Genomic DNA, 20,160 nt, shown 5'->3' with positions numbered 1-20,160 from the left:
AAGCGCAGTTACGCTAGCGATGCCTAATTTGCATACGGCACCAAGTTAAAGTACAATGGACGTATATGTAGCAGCAAATACATGACACCACACAAGCCTGCGAAAGCTTCATAAAATAAAATAGAGGTGTTATATTGCCCTACAAATGGCCACTGTATAGTTTAGGTGCCATATGTTACGAAATGTAGGGGGGAAGGAGGGTACCCCCAAAAAAATGTACAATCTTTTTCAGCCTATCACCCTTAAAAAAGGAAAAGACGCGAGCGTTTTTTGGGACTTGGAAACATTTTTAACTTTTTTTGAAGCAATCCCTATCTACTCTATTGCACTTCGCCTGGTCTGAGGTGGCGAAGGCAAGTCTGGCGCAAGAGGTAATGTTCAGTAAAATGCGCAAATTAGTGAATTAACGTATTTACGTCCCTTCATCATAGTGCAAATGTATGGCGTAAGGGTGCGAAGTAGCGCTAGAGTAGGTCCACTTCGCTATCGAATTTACGCCAGCACACGTTAGTAAATCGGCGAAGTAACGAAATGACGTCACGCGGGCAAATTTGCGCTAGCGTTAGGCGCTTCGCACTTTAGTGAATTTGCCCCATAGTTTTTACATGTAAACTCTTTTTTGATATCACTTTAGTATAGTAACTGTTGAGGCAGAGTTTTAGTTGTACTCTGATGATCACAACAACTGGCTGTCAGTATGTTTTGGTCTGCTACTATCGCTAATCCTCCAAATGTACGGGTATGGGATCCGTTATCCGCAAACCTGTTATCCAGAAAGCTCTGAATTATGCCCATAGACTCCATTTTATCCAAATAATCTGCATTTTTAATTAATAAATTAATTAACCAGTACCTTGTACTTGATCCCAACTAAGATAAAACTAATCCTTATTGGAAGCAAAACCAGCCTATTGGGTTTATAATGTTTACATGATTTTCTAATAGACTTAATGATGATCCAAATTACAGAAAGATCCGTTAACCCGGAAAATCCCAGGTCCCAAGCATTCTGGATAACAGGTCCCATACCTGTAAAAGGAAAAAAATAAAGAAGGATATTCTTGATCCCCATAAACTTCAATTTTCTTAAATGTACCAGATATTTATTATAGAATTCAATAAAAGAATGCCTTTGGGTAATAGTCTTTTTAAGAATTCTCCTGCAAATGTTCTCTGTTTAGATCCAGTGCTGAGCAATATTTAACTCCAGTAGTTCATTGTCCCATGACGGCAGTGTTTGCAGAGCTGTATGGCAGCAGAGATATGCAAAGCTACAGAGACCTGATGCAAAGTGAGCAAATGTTTAGGGACTGCGAGTCAGCATGATGGCACGCCAACTCAGCCAAAGGATGTCATTTAAAAAAGGAATATTTATGTATATTAACGGATTATTTAAAGGGCAATTACACATAGAATAGCTTCACTGCTACACTTGTTATTATAATTATTTATTATATCACAGTCAGGGCTGACTTTACTGGGCTGGGCCCAAAACAAAACATACCTTGCAGGGCTTTATTCTTTTATCATTCTTCTATCTTGTCATACTGTCACTATCTGTCCTTTGATAGTCAGTCGGGAAATATCAAGTGCTTTAGTAGCCATTATACTTTCCTCCATTCTACCTACTGTACCTGCACCTGCTACTGTGTGGCCCTTCAATGTGTAGGGCCCTAAATAGCCCTAAATATTACAAACAATAAATCCATTTTTTTAATATTCAAATTCAATTCTGTGACCCTCTAGCTGTTGCTACACTTGAGCTGGCAGCAAAATCCACTTGGATCTTAATAGTTTAGAAAGATAATTTTAAAGCACTTCTATCCAATATGTCCAAGATTGACAGACCAATCTGCTCTGTGGTCTGATAACAGATAAGTACTACTATAGTTTATGTAAACAAGCTGCTATGTAGCCACGGTGGGGCAGCCATTCAAGCACAGGATACACAGTAGATAAAAGATAAGTTCTGAAGAATCCCATTGTATACTACAGAGTTTCTGTTATCTGCTGTGTATTCTGTGCCTTTTCTCCTTTTTTAGCTTTGAATCACTGCCCCCATGGCTACCCTTGTTTATATAAACTATAGTAGTACTTATCTGTTATCTACTGTGTATCCTGTGCTTGAATGGCTGCCCTCATGGCTACACAGCAGCTTGTTTATATAAACTATAGTAGTACTTATCTGTTATCTACTGTGTATCCTGTGCTTGAATGGCTGCCCCCATGGCTACACAGCAGCTTGTTTATATAAACTATAGTAGTCTTTCTAAAGCAAACACACCAGTTTTACCAGTGCAGGGCAACTGTACATTACAGGCCTGTCACGCATAGATCCAGTACCCAATATATTTTTTACAAGCATATAAATTGCAGCAGCACATGAACTACCTGGGACATTTACAACTGAAAATCACATGTAACAAATATAATATTAAATGCACACTTTTCTTTTTTATGTATTTATGGGATTATTGTTATATATTATTATATAAATTATATGTTTTTTTCCTAGCTTCTGTAATGGGTTGACTAGTTTTTGAAGTGGGCCAAAAACAGGTGGAGAGGTGGTATATTTTTTAGGTATGTCCATCATTTTTAGTTACACCTACTGTAAAACCACCTACTGTAAAGTCATTTGCATTTTTTAGCAAATAAAAATAGCATCTTGCATTACCTCTGCTATGAGTACTCTTGAAAGCCACATAGTTGTCAATCATAACACATTGGTATTTTGTGACATAGTGATCCCAACTAGTGATGGGCGAATAAATTCACCATTCCGTGTTTCGATGTAAGCGAATAAATTCGTGAAACTCCCACGAAAATTAGCCAGGAAAAAAAAAGCATCAAAAAATTTTGGACCCACTTGTGTCAAAACCGTAGCGCGTCAACACTATTTGGACACCCATTGACTTTAACGCCAGCGTAAAAATTGCAGCGAATTGACACGGGCGGCAAAATTTGAGAAATTCGCCCATCACTAATCCAAACATTTAGTGACCCATGGGCCCCAGCATTGCATGACACCAGCGTACATTTACATGTCAGATCTCCTGCTGCCAGTTCTATTTTGTGCATCCTCTCATTTGACAAAACTGAGTTTGTGATCACAAATGACATTTTTGTGCTCACCTTTGTCTTATAGCAAAAAGGGTACACATAATAGGATGCCGGCATTGCAGTCTTAGAGATCAATGATGGATTTTCCACTCATCCAATCTGGTGGAATGCTACTGATCATGAAAAAGGAAGTGGTGAGACAGCATCAATTCTGGTTGTTATAGTATTATTATGTTATTCCTCTTTTTAGCTGATAAGAATAGAAGCTACCCTGCTGTAGTTTTTTTTCAGAAGAATATCCAGAAATAAAAATAAGAATTTTTACCCATATTTCTCACCCAATTGTCCCATTAATATGGGCTCACCTATGGATGAATTAATCCATAGTTATTCATTTTATCTGTCTGCAGATTGATTGGCTCACTGTGCCTGATATTATTGCAGTCAGTAATGATGAATCTAGTCAAGACATCAGCATTCTCATAACTGCAACTGGGTACAGTATTGGTGACAATGTAGCTCTATAACTTGTCCACATACCACCACCACCTTGTACATGGTACAGGCATGGGACCTGTTATCTAAAATGCTCGGGACCTGACGTTTTTCGGATAACGGATCTTTCCCTAATTTGTATCTTCATACCTTAAATCAGGGGTGCCCAAACTTTTTGCAACAAGGGCCAGATTTGGTGATGTGAAAATGTGTGGGGGCCGACCATTCAGCACGACATTCTTTGAACCATTAACATTAAATTACAGGAATCGAGTAATCGTAGCAGTAATATTTGGGCACATTAGTAAAATGATCTGTTGCCTGTGTGCTGAAGGTGTCGGCAATAGACACGTACTGGCACGTAGTGACGCCATACTTCTTTAGTTCACTGTACTGGCACGTCAGGACATCTATTTGCACCTTCAGCTCTAAAGATGTATGCGAAAACAGTGCGTCTCTACGTGCCAGATCATTTCATTAATGTGCCCAAATATTACTGCAATGGGATTCCTGATTGCACTGTGCTGGGGGGCCTCATTATTACTAATTTCATGATGGAGGCTGAGGGCCGATGTAAATTTGAAAACGGGCCGCACTTTGGACATTCCTGCTTTAAGATTCAGAAAATCATGTACACATTAAATAAACCCAATAGGCTGGTTTTACTTCCAATGAGGATTAATTATATCTTATTTGGGATCAAGTACAAGCTACTGTTTTATTATTACACAGAAAAAGGAAATCATTTTTAAAAATTTGGATAAAATGGAGTCTATGGGAGATGGCCTTTACGTAATTCAGATACTGATACTGGATAACTGGTTTCTGTATAATGGATCTCATATCTGTACACGCTACTAGTTGACCAGTGAAAGGTGCAAATACCCATGTGAAGTATAATTTGCCTCAGAGGAAGAATTAAATTCCTTTCCTGACTCAGTTGGAAGAGTCCCTGGATTAACTTTGTACTAAGAATTTATTTCAGTAACTTGGTTTTTCTAACTTTCTAAAAAGGCATCCAACCCTTTCTTGAAACTGTCTAATTTAACCCTCTTCCCCCTTCTGTGCCCTCCGTCCTTTGCTGGCCTTTGTATATTTGACTAGCATTTCTTGCTAGATCTTAGTTTACTATCCACAAGTATCCCCAGGTCTTTCTCCATCAAGGATTAGTCATTAAGAATATACAAGCCACTTGCACCCTTAAAGGGATTCTGTTATGATTTTTATGATGTCGTTTTTATTTCTAAATTACACCGTTTACACTGCAAATAATTCACTTTACAATATAAAATGTCATTCCTGAACCAACAAGTGTATTTAGTTGTAATATTGGTGTGTAGGTGCATCTCAGGTCATTTTGCCTGGTCATGTGATTTCAGAAAGAGCCAGCACTTTAGGATGGAACTGCTTTCTGACAGGCTGTTATTTCTCCTACTCAATGTAACTGAATGTGTCTCAGTGGGACCTGGATTTTATTATTGAGTGCTGATCTTAGATCTACCAGGCAGCTGTTATCTTGTGTTAGGGAGCTGCTATCTGGTTACCTTCCCATTGTTCTGTTGTTAGGCTGCTGGGGAGGGTGATATCACTCCAACTTGCAGTACAGCAGTAAAAAGTGACTGAAGTTTATCAGAGCACAAGTCACATGACTGGAAAACTGACAAGATTTCAAAATTTCAAAATTAAATATAAAAAAATCTGTTTGCTCTTTTGATAAATGGATTTCAGTGCAGAATTCTGATGGAGCAGCACTATTAACTGATGTTTTTTTTGTTTTGTTTTTTTAAAAAAACATGTTTTCCCCATGACAGTATCCCTTTAAATTTTTAAAGGTGTATAGTATTATAAATGTACATGTACTTCATTTTTCTAAATTTCTTTATTACAGGGAAGTTATCCAGTCTGGGAAGACTTTGTAAACAAAGCAGGAAAGCTTCAGTCGCAGCTCCGGTGAGTATTTGCTTTTAACATACCGGTACATTCTTACCTTTGTATATAGCATCTGTCTGTACCAGACAAGCTTCTTTCAACTGAACTGCTTGAACAAACAGGCTTCATTGTGTCTTAAGGAGCAAAGGTATGTGAATGACAGGTATATGTATAGATCACTCTATAGTCAATAAGGCAAATATATTGACTGCAACAAGAATTCCAAGTACAGGTATGGGACCTGTTATCCAGAATGCTTGGGACCTGGGGTTTTCCAGATAACGGATCATTCTGTAATTTGGATCTTCATACCTTAAGTCTACTAGAAAACATTAAATAAACCCAATAGGCTGGTTTTGCTTCCGCACTTTTATTGTGTGGCTCTGCTTCCTAATGCAGCTAACAGTCGAAGGACTGGAATGTTTCCAGACTGTAAACACTTTCTTATTTGTACAGTAGACTAAAGGGTGGTCAGTAATATGCTTCTATGTATATATAGTGTGAATAAACTTTAGGAAGTTAACTGCTATTGTACTAGTTGTAACCTAACATATTAAATGTTCATTTTATACTGGCCCTATCATTGACATAGAATTCAGCCTAAGCTGCAGAAGTACTCCTGAACAGAATTCCTCTTTAAAGATAAAATAATTTCTCTGATACCCATAGTTAAAACAGAATGACAGATTTGTATATTTTCCCTGACTAAAATGTAAAATGGGGTTTATCTCGAAAGGAACAGTTCAATGTGAAAATAAAAACTGGGCAAATAGGCTGTGCAAAACAAAAATGTTTTCTAATATAGTTAGTTAGCCAAAAATGTAATGTATAAAGGCTGGAGTGACTGGATGTGTAACATAATAGCCAGAACACTACTTCCTGCTTTTCAGCTCTCTAACTCTGAGTTAGTCAGTGACTATAAGGGGGGCCACATGGGACATAACTGTTCAGTGAGTTTGCAATTGATCCTCAGCATTCAGCTCAGATTCAAAAGCAACAGTTATGATCCATATGCTACCCCCCAAGTCTCTCATCCGTGGAAACCAAGAGAGCTGAAAAGCAGGAAGTAGTGTTCTGGCTATTACACATCCAGTCACTCCAGCCTTTATACATTACATTTTTGGCTTTTTTATTTTACACAACCTATCTATTTACCCAGTTTTTATTTTTATACTGGACTGTTCCTTTAAGAGGAACTAAATGCTGAAACACTGTATGTTGTATTTGATACATATACAAACAATAAACAAAGTGGTCTCTAACTACAGAGTTAATTATTCATTTACAATGCTGCTTCCTATAAGGGGATGGTAATAATTGCATTTGTCTTTTTGTCTTTTACTTAATTTTTCTTAATTTTGAATGCACAAATTGTGCTGTATTGATTTCGGTAAGCGACTTGTGTGAGACTCTAGTACAGTGATCCCCAACCAGTGGCTTGTGAGAAACACGTTGCTATCTACTTGTTGTTGCTCCCAGTGGCATCACAGTGTTCATTTGCAAAATTTCTGGCTTGAAAAGCAAGTTTTGGAAGTTTACTCTGCATTGATGAGAAACTTTGGTCTCCCCTTTTTAAAATTCAGAAAGATAGAAGATAGAATTTACATAGAAAAATGTATGTGTAATTCGGATGAAAATTCTTCTTTCTCTGCTCATTGAAGTTCCAAGATTGACTGAGGATGTGATAATTTTTGTTTTTATTTGGGTAAATATTTTGTTATGTTTTGTTGATAGAGAGGAAGATCTTATCCTATTCTATTTTATTTTATATTATTTTGTTTTTCTTTGATGAATTTTGTTATTATTGTCCTATTTGATGTTTTGTTAACAATTTATTATTTCCTTTCTTATTTTGCTCTTTGTTCTTTTTGTTCAAAAAATGTCAATAAAAACACTGTCAATAAAAACAATTGAAAGCAGTTCTATATTCATTCCCCTGTGCTGGAGGGACAGGGTTATCCAGGGGGTGCAATGTGTTTAAATTTTATTTTGTCTTTATTTTTCAACTGTCAACCTCAATACTTTCAGGTAAATAGCATGAAACTATCTGTGTGTATACAACATGTGTTCCACTGTTGTACTACATAAAGTGTGGTTGCACTTTTTTTATAATGGCTTTCGTTTCATTTAGCATCTTCTGCTTCTCCTAATTACAATTCCAGAGGCTAAATTATATTTTCTATGTTCCTTGATATAATAAATAATACTGTTGCTTGAGTAGGGGTTTGCTTCGTCCTGGAATTGCATGGAAACTTTAATGTTGTAAAACAGCTGCTCTTTTGCATTAGCCATCACTTGTGTGGAAGGGTTACTCTATCACAGAGCCCAAGTGCAGTTAATCAGTAACCATATTATTTGAACTGAATTGTAATTAGGAGCTTGGCATGTACACTTGAGAGCAGCGCCGGTCTCTTCTTTCTAATAGGCTGCTGTTATTGGCTCCTTGGATATCTGGGAATGAGAACACCTGTGTCTTGGTTATACCTTGAATTTAAAGGGGTAGTGCACTATATCGAAAATGAGCTGTTTGAGTCATTAGTGTGCTTATATTGGGGGAAGGGTGTTTTTTTTTTGGTTTTTTTAGTTTAAAATTTTGGTGGCATTTTGAGGAGCAAACTTGGTGAGGCACATTTTATTGGTATTCAAGCTTTTTGAAAACCAAAATTATACTCTATTTCTCTGAACTCATAAATGGTGTGAAAGTTATTAAAAGATCCAGGTATAAAAAGTACAAATTAAACTAAAACAAGTGTTTTTGGACAATCGCTCGCAAAAAAAATGTCCTAAAACTAAACCTTCTTTCTTCTAATTGGAATGGGCTACTTGTAAGTGTCTACTTTAGGGCTCTTACTCATGAGCGTTTTTACCTGCGCTCCCCTGCGTTCCGTTTTTCGGCGTTCAGCCGCAGGGGAGCGCAGGAATAGACGCATTTCATTTTTTCAAATGGGCCTGTGTGAGTACAGCCCCATTTGAAATAATCAAATGCGTCTATTCCTGCGCTCCCCTGCGGCTGAACGCCGAAAAACGGAACGCAGGGGAGCGCAGGTAAAAACGCTCGTGAGTAAGAGCCCTAAATCCCACTGCAGGCATGAGCAGGGCCACACATTGAAAGCCAATTTCTAATCCCCACAGAACAAAGAAGAACCTGGGAACTTAGAATAGGTCTGCAGTCTGCAGGTTTAATCTTATTTCCGTGTAAATTTAGGAAGTGCTGGTGTGCCTATCGTTTATGTAGGGCTTGAATAAATATGAACGATCTTTGCTGTGCCTGTGGCTTTAAAAAATACTGACCACCTTCTCTACAAGGCAGATGCATGCAAACGGTTAATAACACAGCACCAGTTGCAAAATGCCTTCGAACACTATTATTTACTCCCTATGAAAACTAACACAAGGTTAACTTCCCCTTTAAAAAAACATTGCTTTATTTTTTGTTTTTTTTAGCCTGTCTTTCTTTGTTCAAAATGATTGACTGAACAATGCCCTGTGATTATATAAGTGAGACGTGACCTGTGGGCACTGTTTTTGCCTCTGGGCACCACAAAGCGCTGGCCTTTGGCAACCTTCTCAGCGTGCCAGCGAAAGTGATAAAAATATATTGCTTCTTCCCGAATCTGGGACACGGAGGGGGTCGAGCGGAGATGGAGAACTGACGTCTGGGATACGCAGCCCTCTCTGCACAGCAATTCGTCGGCCCCTCGTTCCACAGCGAAGGAGAGCTCTTCTACAAAAGAGGACAAAATCTGTTGCCATGGGAACATAAGTGCTGGGTTGCACAAGCCGATTTGGGTTAAGGAAGAGAGCAGATAAAAAAAAAATCAACTTAGACATTAACAAGAAATTCCCTCTGCTCAGGCTGCTGCTAAATGCCTATATATACTTAAATACCAGGGCAGGGATCATAACCGAGCTTTGAACCTGTGGGATTTTTATCAATGAAGTATCAGTGGCTGTGTATTGCGCTAGAAACAGGGCTGTAACTGAACCTCTATGTGCCACGAAATAACACCGTGTTATTAAAGGGGTTGTTCGCCGTTAAATTAACTTTGCGTTAACTTTTAGAGTGATATTCTGAGACAATTTGCAATTGGTTTTTCATTTTGTATTATTTGTGGTTTTTGAGTTATTTAACTTTTTATCCAGCAGCTCTCCGGTTTGCAATTACAGCAATCTGGTTGCTAGGATCCAAATGACTCTAGCAACCGTGCAATGATTTGAACAAGAGGCAGGAATATGAATAGGAGAGGGACTGAATTGAACGATGAGGAATGAAAAGTAGCAATAACAGTAAATCTGTAGCATTACAGAGGTTTTGTTCTTTAGATGGGGTCACTGACCCCCCCTTTGAAAACTGGAAATAGTCCGAAGAAGATGGGAAATAATACAAGAACTATGGATGCACCGAATCCACTATTTTGGATTCGGCCGAACCCCCGAATCCTTCACGAAAGATTCAGCCGAATACCGAATCCTAATTTGCATAAGCAAATTAGGGGTGTGAAGGGGAAAACATTTTTTACTTCCCTGTTTTGTGACAAAAAGTCACGCAATTTCCCTCCCTGAGCCTAATTTGCATATGCAAATTAGGATTCGGATTTAGTTTGGCCTGGCAGAAGGATTCGGCCGAATCTGAATCCTGCTGAAAAAGGCCGAATCCTGGATTCGATGCATCCCTAACAAGAACTATGAAAAATGAATAATGAAGACCAATTGAAAAGTAGTTTAGAATTGGCCAGTATACAACATATTAAAACATTATAACATAATAAAAATGTTTTGAAAAAGAAAAATAATCCAGGAAATTTCCAGTGACTAAGGCATTGCCATTTTCTGTTTGCAATATAGATTTGAGTGTTCTGTTGTTGTGATGTGCGGGTCGGGAATAACGTGACCCGACCCTAACCTGCCCTCCACCCACACCAGCGCACGACTTTAAAGACCCAGCACCGCCATGCTGATGATGTCACAAAAGGGGCGGGGCAATCAGACGCGTGTCTATAAAAAAGGAAGCCGGCAGTGCAAGGTGGTGTATGGGGAGAGCATGAAGAAGAGCGCTACCAGGACCTGCTCGGCATCCACAAAAGGGGGTGCGAGGTCAACCCGAGGGTCCCGCGGGTATCAGGCCGGCCCGCTTATCACTATTTTGTTGAAATGCACTGTTGTTTTAATAAAGAACTACTGCCCATTGTGTTCTAATATTTAAGTGTTGCAGAGCATAGTCTATTATACTATATTTAACTGGAAGCTGAATAAGTGTAATATGTGTTCTGATCATAACCATTGGAGAAATTTGATTCTCCTGGTAGCAGTAGCGTGAGGTTCTGTAACGAGATAAATTTCCATTAGATGCTATTTGGGGTTAAATTTGACAAAGTAAGGCAGCTAGGTTTTCATCAGGCCTTAACATGCAGTGTCATGCCTCATTTCACCATTGCACCTCATGCCCACCTTTAATGTATTAGAGCTGTCTGCTGAAGTCTATTAGAGGTAGTATAGATGTGCCATTCCCAACAATGAATTGCTAGTTTTTGTGGCTGGCTCGTATAATACGCCTGATGTTAGTTTTGATTCACCAGGGCTAATCATGAGCCTATGATTAAGTGCCCTTAGGGTACGAAATGCATAGGGCCTATGGAGATGTCATTTTTAGCTTCAAATAATAAATACAGTTTACTAGTATTTTTTGTAGTCTGTGGATTCCTTTGAGTGCCGGATAGTCCTGTTTTTCTTTTTGCATATACAGGGCTAACACAGAAGCTCATCTGAACTACCTCTGGACCAAGCTGTAATATTTAAGTGTTTGCTGGTAGAGAAGCTAATAAAGATAAGAGGAGAAGTGGGCTTTTGGATTCTGAGCTACTGTATAATATGCTGCATCAAAGTTCTGCATCTAGGACATACAGCAAGGGAATTGTGTATCTAGGATGTGATGAATTTTGGTTCTGCTGCAGCTGGGTTCTCTCTATACAAATGGAGCGCTGAGTATCGTGATTGATTTTTTGGGAGATCCCTGTTAAATGTTCGAAGTTCATTTGATTCAGATTTTTAAACATAAGGTGAACTCTTTTATGATACTTATTGCAAAGGGATCGAACAAACGTTGGCCTATTTAATCGAACTGAATTATACCTCCTAATAAATAGAACTCTCTCTCTTGTTTTTCTCCTATTGTAATTGTTTGTAGTTTGGAAAATTGAAAAATAAAAAAAATAGAACTCTCTGGGATATACTGAAAAATCATTTGGGATAACCAACAATCCATAAGAAGACTGTGCAGCATTTGGGTTCTTTATGTGCTGTAAGTAATATAGGATTTAATGCACCTACAGTAGGTTCTGCATCTACATTAGGTTCCATAGTGAGGATATGCTGGTTTGGGGTTCCTGTTTATGGTGAGCCTGGGTTCTGTATATTGAATAGATTGCATCTAGGATCTGTAATCAGCGCTGTTAGGCTTTACGTCTACTATATGTTCATTACATAGAACTTGTTGTAACAAGCTTCTACATTTTGGAACTCAGAACTGCATTTTGGTTCAGAAAATAGGTTATTTCTCTTGTATTTGCTGCATCTAGAATGATTTATCTTACTTTAGGTCTTATCATCGAGAATATGTTGCTACAAGGTTCTCCATCTTGTACCTCTAGGATAAGAGGGATCTTTAACATATTTGATGTTCTGTTACAGGACCACAGTGGTTGCGGCTGCAGCATTCTTGGATGCATTTCAGAAGGTAGCTGACATGGCCACCAATACTCGTGGTAAGCCTCTTTGTAACCTTAATGTACATAATGTCTGTTTCAGTGGTTGCATGCATTCTGTAAATATGAGAACATTCAAATCTGGGGTTAAAGGACAAGGAAAGGTTAAAACTAAGTAAGCTTTATCAGAAAGGTCTATATAAATACACTAGTAAACCCTCAAAGTAATGCTGCTCAGAGTCCTCTGTCAAAAGAAACACATTTCTTTCCTTCTGTATTAGACTTCCTGTTTTTAGCTTAAACCTCCAGGGCTTGGGCTTGAGCATGCTCAGTTTGCTCCTCTCCCCCTCCCTCCTCCCCTCCCTGCTATAATCTGAGCCCAGAGCTATGAGTGAGCAGGGAGAGACTCAGGGAGGAAGTGATGTCACAGAAAGTTAATACGGCAGCTGCTATCCTATACAAACAGAGAGAATTTCTAGGCTGTTTACTTAGATATGGTAAAGCATTCTGCAGAATAAATATAGTGTTATAGCTTGCACTATTATGGCTAATCTATTGGCAATAAACTGCCTTGGTAGCTTTCCTTCTCATTTAAACATCCCATCGTCCTTATACATGTTTAAACTGATATGCAACATGAGACAATAAAGACATGAGCTAGGTGTGTATGTACTGATTTCCTAGTTATGTATCCAGGTAATATTTAATAAGTGCATGTTTTATGGGATTAACTTGTTTATGGATCATCTAAAGATTTTAAACTTGTGACTCTTAAGCTCTTAATGGTCAATTGTCTATATCTCTGTGATGAGAAGATGGAAATTGTAGTTTAGCAGCAGTTGATGGAGCTACAGATCATGGTGTGTAGCTTTGCATATCTGTTCTTGTAGACTAAAGTGAAGACTAAAGTGAGCATGTGGGCAGCCTGTTGCCCTGTGTATGGGTCCAAAGTAATTGCCTTCCAAAATGAATTCATTAAGATATTGATGGGGCCCACCAAAAAATCCTTTGAAAGCAATCTCTGGTCAACATACACTATTTATTGAGTGAACCTTGAATGCTTCTCAACACAATTCTCTTTTAATCTATTGAGAGAAGATAATAGAACAGGAGCATATGAGAGTGAGAGAGATAGATTTGATGAAATGTGACCAAGTGTTAAATAAAACAAATGATCTTCCTTTTTGCATTGAATGTGCAATAAAACATTCAGAATAGGTTCAGCCAGGTTTATAAGCCCTCTGTAGCCTTTCTAATAATTGGCATTTATATATCACTGTATATTTTATCTTTACATACTATATAGTGATGTGCGGGTTGGGAAAACCTGACCCAAAAACGACCTCCCTCCACCCGCGCCCACCCGCGCACGACTTCCGGGTTCTTTTTATAGTCCCATCGATGACGTCACAAAAGAGGCGGGCAAGACGAGCAGGCGTGTGTCTACAAAAGTGGAAGCCGGAAGTCGGCAGTGTAAGGTAGTGGGCGGGGAGAAGAGCTCAACCCGGACCCGCCCGCCACCCGCAAATGGGGGTGCAAAATCTGCCTGAACCCGACTGACCCGCGAGTCCCTTGGGTATCGGGTCGGCCCGCACATCACTAATGCTATACTCTTCTTCTATTATTAAGCCTCTTTGTTCCCATAAAGAAAAAGGAAATGGCCATGAAATAGGCCAAATGGGTAGAAGCAAGAGGGTCCACTGACACCTGGGACCACCGGGAGTTTTCCTGGTATCCCGGTGGGCTAGTCCAACACTGCAAATTAGATGTTACATACTGTAAAGTAACCCTTTGATTGTCTATGCTTAGCAACATAACATTCTCCTAATGTGGTTTTACTGAAAGTCCCAGCATGCCTGGATGGATGAAGGTTACTGTAAAGTGTGGAAGACTGAGATCTTGTTTTTTTCCTCCTATTTTCTGTGTGCAGCTCCCATATCCACCCTCTGAAGCATTGTCATCTCTCATTAGGTTGTTTAATCCTCCTTGTTTTATCCCTTAGTCATCTTCTCTCTTCATGGCCTCATTTAACATGAAGTTGAATATTCTAAGCAATGTCTGACCAAGTCATTGCTCTATGCTTTATATTTCTTTGCTCACTTAATGCGCCAAGACAATATGAAGGGTTACTCATGTCTGTTTTAAATAGGCCAACTCAGTATTAAAGCCCCCTGTAGACTTTCATTATGCTTACCTAACCAAGGATGCACATATACCATTTATCTTGAGCTGCTGTATTTTTAATGTACTTTACGCCAAGAGAAGAAGAAAAGGAGGTGGGTTACATCAGTGGAACCCAGAACGAAGTCTTGAAGAACAAGGGGCACAAAATTAAGATGCAAATGTTTCAATAGAATGAAATCCTAGGGCTGCTCTACGACTTCCCATGACACATAGATACAGGCCTTGGGTCTAGTTGCGGTTTACTGAATTACATTAAACACAAAATAAAATTTCCCCATGGTTTTTCAGCTCAACCGGATCAGGTTTTCATGTTGCATAGTCGATGCTGTAGGTGCATTTTAGTGGTATCCTGTGCCAGTTCTATTTGCTGCCTCCTGTAACGTTATATTGTAAGGGAAACTAAGCCACGCTAGGTTTTCATTCCAGCTATGTCTTGCAATATGCACATCCAGGAAACCAATATTTTACTTACACCGGAATAGCGAGTCTTCTAAGATTAATAGCTGGGTGTGTCGCATCATGCTGGGCTTCAGCAGTTACCTAGAGGCTGCCGGCTGTTCCCAGGGCCTGCATTCTGGTTACACATGGAATGAAGGATATGCTTAAACCAGCAACACGAGTAGGGCATCCCGAGACAGTGGTAATGAGTCAATATGGGCACATTTCAGAGCTTGCACATACATGTAGGGTTATCTTAGGCTTATAGCGAGATGTTATGTACTCAAGTGCTTGTAATTGACACCATATGTATCATTGTCCCCACCTCTTTTCATATGGTGCATTGTCTGCCTGTTCCCACCTTTGCTTGTGACTCTCGATGTATCCGTGTTATCTGGAATACATTTGTTGACCTCGCACTGGTTGAATAGAAAGGGTAAACTGTTCCACATTATTTAACAACCAGAACAAGACAGAACAGAGAGATCTCTATTTAAAACAATAAATCAGTCTAACATGACATTGAAACCACTTTCCGTTTGCAAGAAAAATTTCCTAGCAGCCCGATAGAGGTATAAAATTACATGCCAGGGGTGCAAATATAAAGACAAGAGTATAATTTAGTATTCTGCTCCCTTTAAGGGCAGAGACACGCGTTGCTATTTCGGGAGATTAGTCGCCCAGCGACAAATAGTTTCTTCTTTGGGCGACTAATCTCCCTGAACTGCCTTCATGCCAACTAGAATGTAAATCGCCAGCGGGATGGCACTGGGAACGCTTCGTTTTCTGAAGTTGCCTCACGAGGAAAATTCCGGCGACTTCGGAAAGCCAAATCGATCCGAGTGCCATCCCGCTGGTGATTTACATTTTAGGAAGGCAGTTCGGGGGGATTAATCGCCCGAAGAAGAAGCGATTTGTTGCTGGGCGACTAATCTCCCGAAATAGCAACGTGTGTCTCTGCCTTAACATTCTAGGCCTTATTTAACTAATCGAGCAAGTCTCAAAGTTCCGATTTTTGCATCTTGCCAAATGTGTTGTGACCTCAGGTACAGATCTTTGCATTCTAGGATTAAAGCACAAAAGTAGCAGCATTGCAAGAGTGTCCCCTTGAAGGCCCCAGCTTCACCATTCAGAACATAATTTAGTTCATAAGGTGCTGAAATGCCCTGTGCAAGCAATGCTTAAAATACAGGGTTGTGCACCTTGTTTTGCACCTTGTGCCAGATTTTAACTCCACACAAGAAGGAGAATGTCTAGACACATAAGCTTACTACATTAAGGGTTGTGATTTTGTGTCCCATAATTCTCTTTAAATATGCCCTTCTGAATGTTGATCTTTAAGAATATTTTACCTTTAATTCCAGAAATCAGTATGGGTTACTTCTATTGGTCGAATTCCTGTACTGGGTATGTTTAGGCATATCCTTTAATTTGAGGAGCTGTGGCCACTTGTGGATTATTTGAATTCTAAAATGTCAACCTACAGTTTAAAATCTCAGCGATTAGGCAGGCTTGTACCGCAAGTGATGGAGTAGTGGGCTGTTGTGACTGATTGAATTCCTTGTGTATATGAACTTGGTGTAATTTAGGCAATAACGAGTGGGCTGGACAGCTGGAATTCCTTCAGTTGTGTGTGTAAGAATGCAATGCCAGTGACGAGCAGTGGGCAAGTGAAGGCTTTAGAATTCTTAAAGTCTGTATAAACATACTGCAGTTAGGAGCAGATGGGAACATTATGCAGTTATGGGATTAACTACAGTTAAGGGACTGACTGACAGCTAAGAACATACTGCAGTTAGATGGGCAGTATACCCCCTTGTTCAATATGAGTTTAATTAATAAATCTTCTGCTGAACATGCTTTACCTAGATCAACCTCATTTTCTTCTTAAAGGAGAACTAAAGCTTAACTAAAGAAGTAGCTAGAAATGTTGTTCATAATGTTTTGTGCTTCTGTACCAGCCCAAGGCAACCAAAGCGCTTTAGCAGTAAAGATCTGTTTCTCCAAAGATGCCCCAGTAGATCCCCATCTTCTTTTCTGCTGATTCACTGCACATGCTCTGTGCTGCTGTCACTTACTGAGCTTAGGGACCCACTCACAATATACAGTACACATAGAATAGAAATGTCACAATATAAGGCTGATTAGTAATTAATACACATAATTACTACATGGCAGCACAGAAACCAGTGCAATTAGCATCAGAATTTAATAATCAGCAAACCTGTAGCATCAGCTTATATTACAGCCAGGGAAGCTCATTTTCTGCTGGATAATTAGTGACAAGCCCTAAGCTTAGCTTCTCAACAGCCAATCAGAGCCCACTGAGCATGTGAGTGTCACAGACACTTTCCAAGATGGTGACCCCCTGTGACAAGTTTGAAGTCCTGGATCATTGCTGCTATTGACAAGCTGAAACTTTAGCCTCGTGCAATAAGTTCACTATATAAAACATGGCATTTTAGCCATATTTTATTTTTAGGGTTCAGTTCTACTTTAAATGTCACCAAAAAATATATAGTTAGAAACGTGGGGCCAAGTTTTTTATGGTAAGAGTTCTTTTCTATTCAAGCCTATGACTGTACTTTTGCTACGCCAATTGACACTGGTGTTTAGGAACTTTTTCTACGGTTTTCTTCTGCTCTTGTTAATGACTCTAATTTGCTTCTTCTATTTTCGGCTGCTCATTTGTCGCCATGGACATTAAAATTAAAAGCCATTCGATGTGTTCCAGGAGGGTGTTCCTGTTTTTCCAGTGTTCTGAAGGTCATTTTGGAGTTCGCGTCAAACCTAAATTAGTGCCGCTTTGTTGCAACTCACCAAGGGGGGTTTTTCACTTAGCAGGATAAAATAATTACCATGGCAACCCCCCCAAAAAAAGGTTGCAATCCATAGAAATGGCTGTAAGGCTATAGCATGTGAGAGAGTGAGCTCCGGCTTCTCCATGATGGTAAGGTTTTATGACAGGCCTGACATTGAGTTGTACGGAGCCATCGATGGAGATTAGTAGAGCAAAAGCCAATTTATATGGAGAGGCAGAACAGTCACATGTGATATTGAGGGGGAGAATATAGGTCAGCGTGACTGTGACCTGAAATTGCCTAGCGCTCGTAAATCTGGCGGGCAGTTAACCAGATTATGTTGCATTCAGGCCTATAAAGCAATGGAGAGTTTATTTATTATTAGGATCATTATTATTATGGTCCCTGATGCACCTACTGTATTAACCCTGTTTTCATCCATTCTGACAAACTCTTAATTTTGAGGCCCATTTTTCAAAGTCTGAATTTGTATCAATACTTTCTGAAAACAACATTTTTATTAGTACACTTTCCCTAAAATGTTGTTTGCAGGGAAAAAACGAATCGTACCCATTTTTCGGATTTTCCACCCAAAAACCAAGAAATCATTCGGATTATTGCACGAAACCCAGCGCAGATCAAAATATCTTTGGGACTTCTCCCATTGACTTATATGCAACCTCGGCAGGTCTGAGATGCCAAAATTTTCGAGTGCTGACATTTTCCATCCTTGGGGTATAATAAATCCAGAAAAAAAACGTGTTTTTTTTTCCCATTAAAAATTTCGGATTTTATAGTAAAAAAACAAGATTTTTTCCTGGTTTTGGAATTCGGAGTTTAGTAAATAACCCCCTACATGTCACAGTACCTTGTGTCTCGTGTCCCAGCTGGTCTCCAACAAATGTGGGTAAGGCGACAAAAGGTGCAGCGTTTGCTCAGTCTAGTAACCTATAGTAACCAATCAGATTTTTGCTTTTAAACAGTTGATTATTAATTTCTGTTTGCAGCTATAGTTGACTAGACCTGTAGCTAACTGGGGCTAGACTTGTTGGTAAATTTGTAATTTCAAATATTTTTTTTTCGTGGCCCACCAGGGCAGGGGTAAGCCAATCAGGGTGACCACCCAAGTCATCCTTTCTAGCTTACCCCTATCTGCCAGACCCAAACCCTGTCTGCCACTCCTTTACATTATCATCCTGCCCCCTTTCTGTCCTTTATATTTACTTCAATCCTGCATTACGTTTGACCCTGATTTTTTCTTTTTTAAAAAGGAAATCTACCAAAGCAGATTATTGCCAATAGATAAGCCACAAAAGAGCAAGCTATAACACTATATTTATTCTGCAGAATGCTTTTACCACACCTGAGTAACAGCTCTAGAAGCTCTCTCTGTTTGTTTAGGATAGCAGCTGCCATATTAGCTTGGTGTGACCACTTCCTGCCTGAGTCTCTCCCTGCTCACTCATAGCTCTGGGCTCAGATAACAGCAGACATGGGACTAGGGAGAGGAGCAAACTGAGCATGCTCAAGCCCTAGCCCTGGAGGTTAAGCTGAAAACAGGAAGTCTGATACAGAAGCCCATGAGTACACAATAGAAGGAAAGAAATGTGATGTTTCTTTTGACAGAGGACTCAGAGCAGCATTACTTTAAGGGTTTACTGGTGTATTACTGTATTACTTGTGTATTTATATAGACCTCTCTGATAGAGCTTACTTCATTTTAGTCGTTCCTTCTCCTTTAAGGTGGCAACCCTGCCTGCAGCAAACGTTGCTCCTTTTATTTCATTTATCCTCAAGATGCCTAGTAAAATAAAAGCCATTCTATGCTTTCAAGTGCCTTTAACCAGTCATTGGAGATAACAAACATGGTGATGTTTCTTTTAATTAAAAAAAATATACACATTATTTGACTGCATTTTCATTTCACATCAGATAAACATAATGGGAGTCATTTATCAACACTGGGCAAATCTGCCCATGGACAGTTACCCATGGCAACCAATCAAATTGCTGCATTCATTGTTCTGCTTGCAGCTGGCTTCAAAAAGCTAACCACTGATTGGTTGCTATAGGTAACTGCCCATGGGCAAATTTGCCCAGTGTTGATAAATGAGCCCCACTGTATTTCTGTATATAGCTGTGAGTGTGTAGCAAGCAAACATTTCACTCAGTACAATGTTGTGTCTGCCTTATAAAAGCTTTCTTTTGCATCTTTCCATTGGTTTATTTCCCTATGCTTGTTATATGCTATGCATAGCTTTCCCTTTAATAGTATTCTGAGAAAAATAACCCTCAGGCCCCCTTATTGTTGCCCTCTCCACCTCCACTATCTTCTGTCTGCTAGTAGCCTTACCTGCAGCAAAATAGGTTTTTGGGGTACAATAAATGTTAGACAGGCAGACTTCTGATACTTCAGCTACAGATCTTTTGGGTTTTAGTGAGTTGCACATGCGTTTATATAAAGTGCTATTGCTGCCATATTGCCCTACTATGTCTACCATCATCCTGCTCCTTTTTTTAGTCGTTTTTGGGTTCCCTAATGACAGATT

The 20,160-nt window shown here is 39.4% G+C and overlaps 1 protein-coding gene across 11 annotated transcripts in view; it reads left to right on the top strand.

Moving 5' to 3' along the window:
- mtss1.1.S (metastasis suppressor 1, gene 1 S homeolog) overlaps positions 1-20,160 on the top strand; it is a 98,580-nt gene that overhangs the window by 10,800 nt on the left and 67,620 nt on the right. For all 11 annotated transcript variants that reach the window (XM_018223948.2, XM_018223949.2, XM_041568012.1 and 8 more), the window contains exons 2-3: positions 5,447-5,508; positions 12,175-12,248. In XM_018223948.2, coding sequence (XP_018079437.1) covers positions 5,447-5,508; positions 12,175-12,248 — 136 coding nt within the window. The remainder of the gene's footprint in view (positions 1-5,446; positions 5,509-12,174; positions 12,249-20,160) is intronic.

Source organism: Xenopus laevis, chromosome 6S (genome assembly GCF_017654675.1).
Source record: "Xenopus laevis strain J_2021 chromosome 6S, Xenopus_laevis_v10.1, whole genome shotgun sequence".
Classification (NCBI taxonomy): domain Eukaryota; kingdom Metazoa; phylum Chordata; class Amphibia; order Anura; family Pipidae; genus Xenopus; species Xenopus laevis.
Note: the sequence above shows the minus strand (reverse complement) of the source record. Positions and strands in the feature narration are given on the sequence as shown.